Raw genomic sequence first — 10,486 nt, 5'->3', positions numbered from 1 at the left:
GAGGCAGGAGAGCACAATCTTCAGGAGGTGTTTCTTGTACCTGGGGGATCCTGTCTGAATCTCCGTAGTCCTCCACTGTGAACTGGGGTGGGGTGGACGGGCGGGGGGCGGGGGAGTGGTGCTGGGGAATAAATCTTGTATGAGAACAATCTTTAAGAGACTGATGTTGACTGGTGTTTTACCTTTGAGAGTGTTCTCAGGTGAAGCCTTAGAAAGGAAGTCCAGGTGTGAGTGACCCACCTGCCCTGTGTTTCCTTTGTGAGGGTCAGAATAGTCCCCATGGCATGAGGCCACTTCTCCGCTGGCATCTAGCCTGCAGTTCCATCACGTTTAATTCTTTTTTCTTTTTAATGTTTGTTTATTTTAGATAGCTAGACAGCAAGGAGGGGTGCAGAGAGAGAGAGGGAGCCAGAGCTGTCAGTGTGGAACCTGACCAGTGGCTCACACCCACGAACCTGAAGATCATGACCTGAGCAGAAGTTGGGTCGGATGCCCAACTGTGCCACCCAGGTGCCCCTCATTTTTAAGATTGTTCCTTAGACGTGTGAAGACAACTACGTGTTTCAAAGACTAATGAGAATTTTAGGTAATGGAAGGCTTTCAAGAGTAGCACCATGCTCTTCCTCTGGAGTCTCTGAGCTGCAGGGACAGCTGCTCTTTGGCCTTCAGCTGACCTCAGAAACTAGAAACACTTATTTCAGGCTTTGTCCCTTTGGCTACTGTGGGCAGAAGTGGAAAACACCTGCCAGGTGTTGCCGTAAGATTGACTCGGCCAACAGGAAGCTTTTCTAGAAGCTTTGTGGCTTAACCGAAGCCCCCTCCCAACCCTGCCTTTTCCTTGGCCTTCAAATCACAGCACGTGTTGAGCGCCCCCTGTGTGCGAGGCTCGGTAACGGGAAAATAAGGGCATCGCTGTGCTCCTTCCAGGGCTTCTAGGCATTCCTGTGTCTTCCAACCATCCTCCTGCTAGTATCTCTTGTTCCTATTTTACAAATGAGACCGATGAAAAGAGCATTGGGCCATGGGGACAGGACACGTCCCTGTGGGTAACTGGCCCTGTGATCTTGAGCAAGTCGCTAGCCCAGCGGGAGTTGATCCCAAGTTTTCTCCCCCTTGGAACACCGGCCCAGCTCACGGTCTCGAGAGCTCAGCCGCTGCCGCCGGAAGCTGGTCTGGAACGTGAAGGCGTGATTCACTACGGCGTGCGTCCCGAGGGGGAGGGAGGGACAGGTCTGGAGCCAGCGGCCTGCCTCCGCCGCACGGACCCAGAAGTAGCAGGACTATCGGTGAGGCCGGCCCCGGGCAGGACTGGTCGAACTAGGGCTCCCCGGGAGGGTCGCTTCGTTCCTCGCGAAGACTTCCGCTTCCGCCATTCGCCCCTTGTGGCCCACCCTTTTCGTCGCCGGAAGCAGCCGTTGCCCCGAACAACTGCAACTTCCGGCTTTCTAAGTTGGCGGCGGGAAACGCCATGAGTAAAGGCCGGGCAGAGGCTGCGGCGGGAGGTAAACGAGACCGCGGGCACTGGAGACGCCCGCGCGGGGGGCGGGCGAGGGGTCGGTTGAGTGACCCCCTCCCATGCCCCGTCTCCTCGTAGCCCCCGGGATTCTCCTGAGGTACCTGCAGGAGCAGAACCGGCCCTACAGCGCCCAGGACGTCTTCGGGAACCTGCAGCGGGAACACGGACTGGGCAAGACGGTGAGGACCCTCTTCTAGGACCCCCTGCCCCCCCCCACTCCCATGGGGCCCCTCGAACCAGCCTGAGCTGCTGCCCCCTCGAGGTTGCCATTCTAAGCCTTGGGCTTAACGCCGGGTCTGCGGCGCTAATCCCCCTAATCCCCGCTGCCTGGGTCCAAAGTCCTCCCTGCGATTGTTCGGCCCCTCCCCTCTGCCAGGCGGTGGTGAAGGCGCTGGAGCAGCTGGCTCAACAAGGCAAAATCAAAGAGAAGATGTACGGCAAGCAGAAGATCTATTTTGCGGACCAGGTGAGGGAAACCACAGATGATCACCCGTGTGAGACCCCATTAGGTGAATCAGTCTCTAGAATGAACTCTGACCGGAGGTACCTCGTGAAACTCACCTGGCCTATGCCATTAAAAGGGCCCTAGGCACCCTTTAAATCAAAATGGGCACTCCCCTTGCCGATCCAGACTCCATGAGACTTCCAGATCTGAGATATGATAGATGCCAGAAGACGCTGAATTGTTGCTACCAAGATCCTTTTGGCGATTTCTTTTTCCCAATCATCTAGATTAGAACCATCTGCGAGATTATTTGCCTTCTGTCCCCACCCCTCACTCCCAACACAGATAATACTCATTTTGTATTTCTAGGCCCGGCCACCACCTGCATGCCTCCCAGACCTTTCAGAATCAATATTGCTGAAGGAGAATGCCCCGTCTCCCCTAAATGGGCTCCTTTTACAGGACTCTCCCTCAGTTAGATCCACTCCTCACCCAGGCCAGAGGCTGGGGAGTCACTCTTAACCTCTCTTACCTCACAGCCTAGGCAGGCGGCAAATCCAGTTGGTTTCCCCCCTTCCTGAACCCACCTTTCCCTGTCTGCCATTGCTGCTGGAGTTCAGGTGCTGCGCATCTACCCTGATGGCCGCCTCGCACCTCTTAAACATTGCAGCCAGAATGGTCTGAGTGCAAATCTAGGCCGGTTCCCTACTTGAAACACCAGTGCTCCCTTCACAGGGAAAAGGTACGCAGACGCTTGGCCGCAGGATGCTGGTAGCCTCACCTGCCCCTCCCTTCACCAGTACTAGACCCTTCGGACGTGTTTTACTCCTGTGTCCTTCCTCTGCCTGAGTTTTAAAATCCCTCCTTCCTCTTCTGCCTCTTTGTTCAGCGAACTATCACTCTGAGGATCTCCCCCAGGCATCGCCTTCTCCAGAAACCTTCCTCGATTCTCTCCTCGCCTCTTAAGGCGCTCCCCTTCCTGAGGGGTGCTGTATTGCGGTTGTCTTTTTACCATGTCCTCACTAGAGTGCACCCCTTCCAGGGCAGAGCCCACTTCTCACTCTTCCTCCTTTGCTCAGCACAAACCCCCACCCCAATATCTAAAGTCCAGTAGACACTGAATACTAGTTTAACTGAACCACACCACCGTCCGGGCTAATTTTCCTAAAATAAGTTTATGTTACTCTAAAAAGAGTCCCTAAGGGAGAAGTTGGCAGAATTTTTTCTGTAAAGACAGTTTTGTGCTTTGCTGGCCACATGGCCTCTTGTCACAGCTACACAACTGTCACAGCCACTCAGGGCCATCATTGTAGAGCGATATGTAAGTGACCTCATGGAAACAAGTGGGTGTGGCTCTGTCTCCAGAAATTGTTCTCACAGCCCTGTATGTGGCAGGATTTGGTGCCCAGGCTGGCATTCCTGTTCCTTTGAACCTGCTCCCCGGCATCACTGACAAGACCCCTGCCCCTGAGCCCCAGCACCGTCCTCTGTGGCAGCTGGTCTCTCATGGGAGGGGCTCCTCAGACGTTTCCTGGAGTCCCTTTGATACCACTCCCCTCGCCTCCTGACCTGCCCAGGTTCTTCCTATTATGGAAATGTGTAGTTCCCACTACCTTGGGAAGAATGTTCCTTTATTTTTAGCCCAGTGAGTGGTTTTACCATTAAACTAAGATTTCTGTCCTGTTCAGTATCCTGAAGCCCCTTGAGGACAGGCATCAGGTTTTAACTTTTCTTTTAGACCTTGTTTGTTGGGACCAGTACCAAACTGAATGGTTTCTCACAGGGACACGCCCCGTCCTCCCGGGCTGTGAGGCCCCAGGTTCTTGAGCGGGTGTGATGCGGCCTGCCCAGATGTGGCTTCCCCTCCTGGGCCTCACATCAACCCACTCGTGTTTCTCTTCTCACCTCTGGCAGGACCAGTTCGACATGGTGAGTGACGCTGACCTCCAGGGCCTGGACGCCAAAATCGTGGCCCTCACTGCCACGGTGCAGGGCCTGCAGCAGAGCTGCCGCCACATGGAGGCCGGTAGGACTGGGCGGCTGCCGGAAGGGACCCCTGGTGTCAGGGTCATTCCAGAGGTCAGGAATCCCTAAGTGAAAGGCTTGCTGCCTGCAGTGTTGTCTTGCAGTGGAGAGCTGGGCTGCCACAGGCTTTATGTTGCAAGAAACCTAAACAGCTGATGGCTTTTGAATATAAACGGACAAGACACATTTGCTTTCCCTAACATGACCAGTGTGCTGTGCCCCCACTCCCTCTGTGCTTGCTGCTTTAGCTGGCTACAGGGAACAGTGTGTTCAAGCGCACCCTTTACACCGCTTGTAGATGAAAGAGGAAAGAAAAGTAGAATAAAATGGTAATTCTGTAGGCCTTAATCTCTGCTGAGCAATTTCCAGAGCATGGAACTCATTCTGGACCCTGGGTGTAGAACCTAGAGCAGGGTAGGGGCCCAGTCTCCTACCTCAGGGAGCACCCACTGGGAAAGACAAAACCCCATCATCCGGGGGTAAGAAGTGACCACAGGGAGATGTGATTTCAGAGCTGAAGGAGTTAACTAGTGCCCTGACCACACCGGAGATGCAGAAAGAGATCCAGGAGTTGAAGAAGGAATGTGCTGGCTACAACGAGAGACTAAGGAACATCAAGGCAGCCACCAACCATGTGACTCCAGAAGAGAAAGAGCAGGTGAGTCAGGAGGGAGGGTGGTAGCGGGGAGAGTTGTCCCCCAGCAGCCGCGGAGGGGCTAGAGGAAGCGGTTTCCCTGTGCAGGTGTACAGAGAAAGGCAGAAGTACTGCAAGGAGTGGAGAAAGCGGAAGAGGATGGTAAGTATGTGAGCTCCGCGGAGGGCCCTGCAAAATGGCAGCCACTGGCAAAACTGCTGCCCGAGGTCATGGGTCTGCTGGGCAGTGCCACCTGTCTGACCAGGGCTGGTTTTGTTTCTTGTCAGGCAACAGAGCTGTGTGATGCAATCCTTGAAGGATACCCCAAGAGCAAGAAGCAGTTCTTTGTAAGTGAGTGGTTCTCTCTCCCCTCCCTGCTCCCCCGGGGGGGTCTCCGTCCCCGGAGTCTCATTCACTGGTCTCTCTGCCCCAGGAGGAAGTTGGGATAGAGACAGATGAAGATTACAACGTGAAGCTCCCTGACCCTTGAGGGGGCCTCTGGCTGGACAGGGGAATGGAAGCAAGGTCTTGGATTGGCTGCCTCCTTCAGGTTGGCTTCTTTGGTTCCTGCTTTCTGCCTTTGAGCAGCCGGGAGAGGGGCATGAGCAGAGCAGAGGGCGCAGGGAGCGAGCGAGCCCCGAGCGGAAGGTCGGCATGCTCGTCTCGTCGTCTAGATTCCAACTGCTTGAACGTAACACTTGGAACGACGCTGAAGCATTTGGAAATATTTATTGTAATATAATTTGATATAAAAATACTTAATTTCCTCTAGATAACCAAACCTCCCAGATGTCAACCCTGAGGCAGGCTACTGGGTAGAGACAAGCTACTATACACAGCATTCAAGGAGTCCAAGCCTTATCCAGGACTTTTCTGGGCTCCCCAGGAGGCCTTTAAAGTATCTTCTCTACCCCTTCCTGCCACCCCCAAGTCCTGGGAGAAATGCAGGCAGCACTGAGATGATGGAGACCCAGAGACGCTTGACAGGATGGCTGGGAGTGGTTTTGAGGCCCAGTTCACTTTCAAAAATTGTTAACTTTAGCAAAATTGCAGTGTTGTTTAGAAAAATTTAAAAAAAAATTTAATATGTAGTGCTATCACATTTAACTTCTTTGCTGTGCTCCTGCCTGTGGGGATGGGGGGCAGGGGTATGTGGCGGAGAAAGGAGAGGCGATGGAGTAGCAAGTGAGGGCAGGAACCCAGCAGCCCTGCCCTGAGCTGGCTGGAAGAGGCCCGGTCTCACCTCGGGTCCACCAGGCAGCCCTAGCCTTTCACCCCGCGTGCCTGGGAGAGCACTTCCTCCTCCTCCCTCCCCATCCGCCTACCACCAAAATGGCCAAACTTGGGCCGAATGTTGCCCAAGAGACCAAACCAGATGCAAATAGTAACTTCCCAATATGTGTAGATCAGGAGCAAAAATCTGAGGCTTAGAAGGGGAGAGGCCAGGAGTTTGGGAGGAGGGCCCTGTTCTGTAACACCCCCCCCCCCCCAAGATTTCTATGGAGAAGGGGAAAGACAGTAGGCTCGAGTTGTGTGGTCAATAAAATAAATTAAAGCTTTCACAAAACAAATACCCCAGCCCTACTGAGGGCAAGGGGTGCCGGGGACCCAAACACCAGAACCAGCTGACCAGTGTGCAGTGTGGCAGTCCAGCCTCAGCAGCCCAGTGGCTCTGTGGCCAAGTAGGAGACTGGCCTCTTGTTGGCTCTTCAGGTTCCAAGAGCCAGTCAGTACAGCTGGTTCTTCAACTGGTGCAAGACGCCAATCACGATCTCCCGGAGGGTCTGGTGGGGGGAAGCAGAGGGAGACACAAGTGACACTCGGGTGAGGACAGAGAGCTGGCGCAGACCAAAAACACCCCTGGGAAGCACTCTTGTCTACAGTTTACTCTGAAATGTCCGAGACAGGACGGAGAAAGGGATGGAGACACGGAGAGCTGCGTGGTAAAGCAAATACAAGAAAAATGGGACCGGGAGCAATTTAGGTGGCGGGCACATGAGTGTCCAGTGTGAAATCCACTCTCACAGAAAACACCCAGAAACAAAAAAGTGAGATGCAAGTCCAGCCTCAGAAACTCCATGCAATACCATTAACCTACTGCTCCATTACAAACAGCAAAGCCCAGGGAAAACCACTTCAGTGGGCCTGGGGGTGGGAGCCAGGAATCTTCCCGAAAATTCCAAGTGATTCTGCTGTGAGTAATGAGGGCTTACATACTAGGTGGCCATAACGTGGGCTGACAAAGGCCAGAGTGAGGCCGTGCCTGAGTTAAGTGCCCAAATCATTCTTGCCAAATGAAACCTTAACAGGAAAATCGGGCTAGGAAGCAAAGAAGGGAGACAGCCTCAAGACCTCTAAAAGTGGCCGCCCTTCCTCTCTGACAATTTATGACTTGGGCCACTTTGCCTGAAGGAAGACGGTGACCCGCACGCCTTGACCACCGCTGTCCCATACCTGAGGCTTACAGTGCTCCTCAATCCAGCTGAAGACACAGGCCGACAGCTCCTGGAAACTGGCCACAGAGATGGAGGCATTGAAGGACTGGAACAGAGAGTCCATGATGCCTTGAAACACATTGAACTTGACTTGGTCAGAGACCTGGTCTTCTCCCTCGTGGGGGTTGTCCTGGTGCGCCTTCACGATCTGTTCATAGTTCCTGAAAGCGAGCAGGACAGGGCTACGGTGCGGTAGCAGCTCAGGTCACCCTACGTACTTCCTCGGGAAGGGGTTCCCGGGGAGCTTCTGGGACAGAAATGAGTGACCCCTCTCTACGCCTAGTTAGCCCCACAGGCACTCTGGTGTCTGCTATGTAGCGGGACTGGGGTGCAAAGTCCGCTGGCCTTAGCGGCCACCTGCAGGAGAGGATAATCTGTTCTGTATTATCAGATGTGGCCCTTGAATAAGAGAAAGGTATGAACTTAAGTTGGCCTCAGAGGCCCTGGCCCCCCAAGCTCGGCGTCCCCCTTACACTTTCATGATCTTTAGGGCCGTGACGTCCTTGCGTAGCATGGACACCTCCTCCTCCTGCTTTTTCTTCTCCTTGTGCAAAAACTGGATGTAGTCAATAGCTGCAGTGGGGGGCGGGGAGTGGGGAGCACAGAGGAAGTCTCAACCAGAGGGACAAGGCTGACTTTGTTTCCCCTTCCTCCCTTTTCCCCCAACTCTCCCAGTGCAAGCACCCCACTCGGGCCGGGCCGCAAGTGGGTATAAGGCTCCGGCCTCCTCCTAGCCCCAGAGGCCCCGGCCATACTCTTCTGTAGGACGATGGCTTTGCTGAGCTTTTGGGAGCCAATGGAGAAGTCCTGCTGCTGGCAGGTGGGGACGATGGTCTGGAGGTCATCATAGCCTCTCTGTGGAGACAACAGGGAAAACAAGGGTTCCTTAACTCCAAGGGGTTCAGGAAACTTTCTGTGAACTTGATTCCATGCTCACAAACTCAAAGGGGTGGGGGGCTGGAAGGAAGGAGGTTTTCATGTCCAGGGACTAGATCAGCTGCCACCAAGGATGCTTGGGACTGATGAGGGCAGGGTAGATCTGTAATACACAGGGGCCCCCCCTGCACTGGCTGAGGGGCAGGCCTCCCCAGTCACCTTGATGGCATCTCTCCTCTTTTGCTCCGCCTGAGTGTGTGCTCGCCGCCTCCGGTCTTTGTAGGACTCCTTGTAGGACTCCTGGTGGTAATCACTGTCCTCATCATCTACGCTCAAAGTTGGGGGCAAGAAGAGGTCATTTTGAAGCCCAGTGGGCCCAGCTAACCCACCTCGCCCCAGTGGGGAAGAAAAAACTGGTGCCCAGAGACTGCAAATGGACAGAAGAACCTAATATCCTAGATGAAGCGAAAGACAGTGAGAGCTTGTGTCTAACGCTAGGCCTCCAGCACCCCCATGCGGATGACTGGAGCTTCCTGTCTAGGAAATACACTAAAATAATGGTGTAGCTGAGCCCCCCCCAGGTGGGGGCATGTTGCTGCCTACCTGTATTGGGGACGGAAGAGGCACTGGTGGAACCGATGCTATTAGCTCTGGACACTACACTCCCCTTTCGGGTACTTTCTACAAAAAGCCCTGGAAAAGAGAGGTCCCGATCACTAAGGGGTAGGGCAGGGAGACAGTGTTAGACCTTCGACACCTGTGCATACGATGGCTTCCTGATCCTTAAATGCTGACCCCCCCCCCCTTCAACCCAAAAGCCACCCATATTGGGTCTTCCACTTCTTGCTGTGCCACACAGCGGTGCTCCTGTCCCTGGTGTCCCCACTGCTCCACAGGCCTTCATTGATACCACCACTTCACAAAGTGGCATCTGGGTGCAAAGAGGATGAGCGAACGGCCAGCTCCCACTATTTTCATCACTTCCTTGCTTCAAAGCAGCAGGAACTACAGCCTTACGCTCCCTGCCCCAGTCCCACAGCTCCTCCCTCGCTGTCTCAGGGCAGGATTTCGGCTCAGGGACAGTGGACTGTGCTCAGGTGTGGCTGGCAAGACCACGGGAATCTACAGAACCATGGCAGGAGTGTCAGCAGGGCGCTGGAGACGATGGGGGAGGCACTCACCGGGATCCAGGCTGTTGTCACTGTAGGCATACTCCACCTGCGACACCAAACAAGACCATCAGACCTCCGCCGGGGGTGCACATGCACACACAGCTCCCTCTACCCCCCTCCATCCTCCAGGGCGCACAGGCAACTCCAAAATGCGCGTGTACACGTACACACACACGCACGCGCCCAGTCAGCCAGTCAGCCAGCTACACACCCCAGGGGTGCGCAGGCGGTTTACAGGATTGCCCCGAAAGCAGTGAGCAGATTGGAGGGGTGGCGCCCCCATGGCCTGAGGATCCCATCTGGCCCCCACCCCCTCTCCTCCACCGCCCCACCCAAGCCCAGTTCCCTCACACCCGTGCACACACGCTTCACTTGTCTCCCCACCTTGGCACGCGCAGGGTGAGGGCTGTCTTCTCTGCAGCCCAGGGGCCCGGAGGGTGGGGGAACCTTTGGGAACTGCAGAGAATCCCCTCGTCTTCCGGACCCCCCACGTGCACGAGCCCGACCCGCCCTCCCCTCGCCGGCGTGCGCGCCCGCGGGGCTTGCCTTGACCCAGGGGTCGTCCGGAGAGGCGCCCGGCTCCGTCATCTCCGACCCACCGAACCGGAAACCAGCCAGCGGCCGGGCCCCCTGCGGCGAGGAAGAGGCGAGGCACTTCCACGTGACCCAAACCCACCAACCCACGAACGAGAGGTGGAGGGCGGGGCGCGGCCCGCGCATGCGCAGCCTGGAAAACTCAAACCCGAGGGGGCAGGAGACACGGAGCCTGGCGTGGGGCTGACACAGAAGTCGTCCTTCCCCACGCCCACACCGCGACACGAAGCACATTCTGTAAAATGGAGTCCCCTCAAAAGGCTCGTGCGAACAGTATCCCCGAAAGTTGTGTGGACATGCTGTGCTGGGCCCGCGGCTCTCAGGGACGGGTGTCCAACCCCTGCCCTGCCAGGCCTGCAGTCCTGGCTGCCTCAGCCAACCCCGCATGGCTGCCAGCTCCGCGAGGGCACAGGCCCCGCATGGCTGCCAGCTCCGCGAGGGCACAGGCCCCGCATGGCTCGGGGAAGGCGGGTCCTCCGATACCCAGCCACAGCTGGGCTCCTGGCAGGAAGCTGGTGGAAGAAATACTTTCAGGGAGCCCGTTAGCCAAGTGAAGCCTCTTCACAGATACAGAAACCGAGGAACCTAGAAAGGCTGTAGCTTCTCCCAAGCAGACAGCTCATCGGAGATAGGGCCAAGGCTGGCCTCGGTCTGGCTAGCTTCAAAAGCTACGCTCAGAACCACTGCGCTCCCGGCTTCCCGCTCAAGGCTTCCAAAGACAACTAGAGG

General features: G+C 55.7%; 2 protein-coding genes across 7 annotated transcripts; one reads left to right on the top strand and one right to left on the bottom strand.

Annotated features, from left to right (window-relative positions):
- The first annotated feature begins 478 nt into the window (after nucleotides 1-478).
- PSMC3IP (PSMC3 interacting protein) lies at nucleotides 479-8,215 on the top strand. Of its 4 annotated transcripts, none has more exons than XM_029928548.1 (9): nucleotides 479-1,286; nucleotides 1,595-1,695; nucleotides 1,893-1,982; nucleotides 3,876-3,987; nucleotides 4,499-4,644; nucleotides 4,729-4,782; nucleotides 4,908-4,967; nucleotides 5,054-5,170; nucleotides 5,393-5,727. In XM_029928548.1, the coding sequence occupies exons 3-8, from the start codon at nucleotides 1,947-1,949 to the stop codon at nucleotides 5,108-5,110; spliced, it is 465 nt and encodes a 154-aa protein (XP_029784408.1). In that variant the 5' UTR covers nucleotides 479-1,286; nucleotides 1,595-1,695; nucleotides 1,893-1,946; the 3' UTR covers nucleotides 5,111-5,170; nucleotides 5,393-5,727. The 4 variants fall into 4 exon arrangements, with proteins under 4 accessions (XP_029784408.1, XP_029784406.1, XP_029784405.1 ...); XM_029928546.1 differs by lacking the exons at nucleotides 479-1,286; nucleotides 5,393-5,727 and adding exons at nucleotides 1,293-1,502; nucleotides 6,930-8,215; XM_029928545.1 differs by lacking the exon at nucleotides 479-1,286 and adding an exon at nucleotides 1,293-1,502.
- Nucleotides 5,331-10,423, bottom strand: MLX (MAX dimerization protein MLX). 3 transcript variants are annotated; one of them, XM_029928538.1, is made up of 8 exons: nucleotides 9,548-10,423; nucleotides 9,173-9,209; nucleotides 8,595-8,684; nucleotides 8,211-8,317; nucleotides 7,871-7,970; nucleotides 7,589-7,688; nucleotides 7,075-7,276; nucleotides 5,331-6,404 (listed from the first exon to the last, which is right to left on the bottom strand). In XM_029928538.1, the coding sequence occupies exons 1-8, from the start codon at nucleotides 10,142-10,144 to the stop codon at nucleotides 6,348-6,350; spliced, it is 1,290 nt and encodes a 429-aa protein (XP_029784398.1). In that variant the 5' UTR covers nucleotides 10,145-10,423; the 3' UTR covers nucleotides 5,331-6,347. The 3 variants fall into 3 exon arrangements, with proteins under 3 accessions (XP_029784398.1, XP_029784399.1, XP_029784400.1); XM_029928539.1 differs by having other exon boundaries at nucleotides 9,710-10,423; XM_029928540.1 differs by lacking the exon at nucleotides 8,595-8,684 and having other exon boundaries at nucleotides 9,710-10,423.
- Nucleotides 10,424-10,486: the final 63 nt, after the last annotated feature.

The sequence above is a fragment of the Suricata suricatta genome, chromosome 17 (assembly GCF_006229205.1).
Source record: "Suricata suricatta isolate VVHF042 chromosome 17, meerkat_22Aug2017_6uvM2_HiC, whole genome shotgun sequence".
Taxonomy (NCBI): domain Eukaryota; kingdom Metazoa; phylum Chordata; class Mammalia; order Carnivora; family Herpestidae; genus Suricata; species Suricata suricatta.
This window is presented reverse-complemented; position numbering and strand designations above follow the sequence as displayed.

Bases quoted from the DNA above. Each gene is read 5' to 3' on its own strand.
- PSMC3IP (XM_029928546.1), top strand. From the start codon at position 1,469: ATGAGTAAAGGCCGGGCAGAGGCTGCGGCGGGAG. The intron at 3,988-4,498 runs GTAGGACTGGGC...ATGTGATTTCAG, and splicing joins CTGCCGCCACATGGAGGCCG to AGCTGAAGGAGTTAACTAGT. The intron at 4,645-4,728 runs GTGAGTCAGGAG...TTCCCTGTGCAG, and splicing joins CTCCAGAAGAGAAAGAGCAG to GTGTACAGAGAAAGGCAGAA.
- MLX (XM_029928538.1), bottom strand. From the start codon at position 10,144: ATGCGGGGTTGGCTGAGGCAGCCAGGACTGCAGGCCTGGCAGGGCAGG. The intron at 8,685-9,172 runs GTGAGTGCCTCC...TCTCTTTTCCAG, and splicing joins TGACAACAGCCTGGATCCCG to GGCTTTTTGTAGAAAGTACC. The intron at 6,405-7,074 runs GTATGGGACAGC...TCCCCCCACCAG, and splicing joins AGGAGCACTGTAAGCCTCAG to ACCCTCCGGGAGATCGTGAT.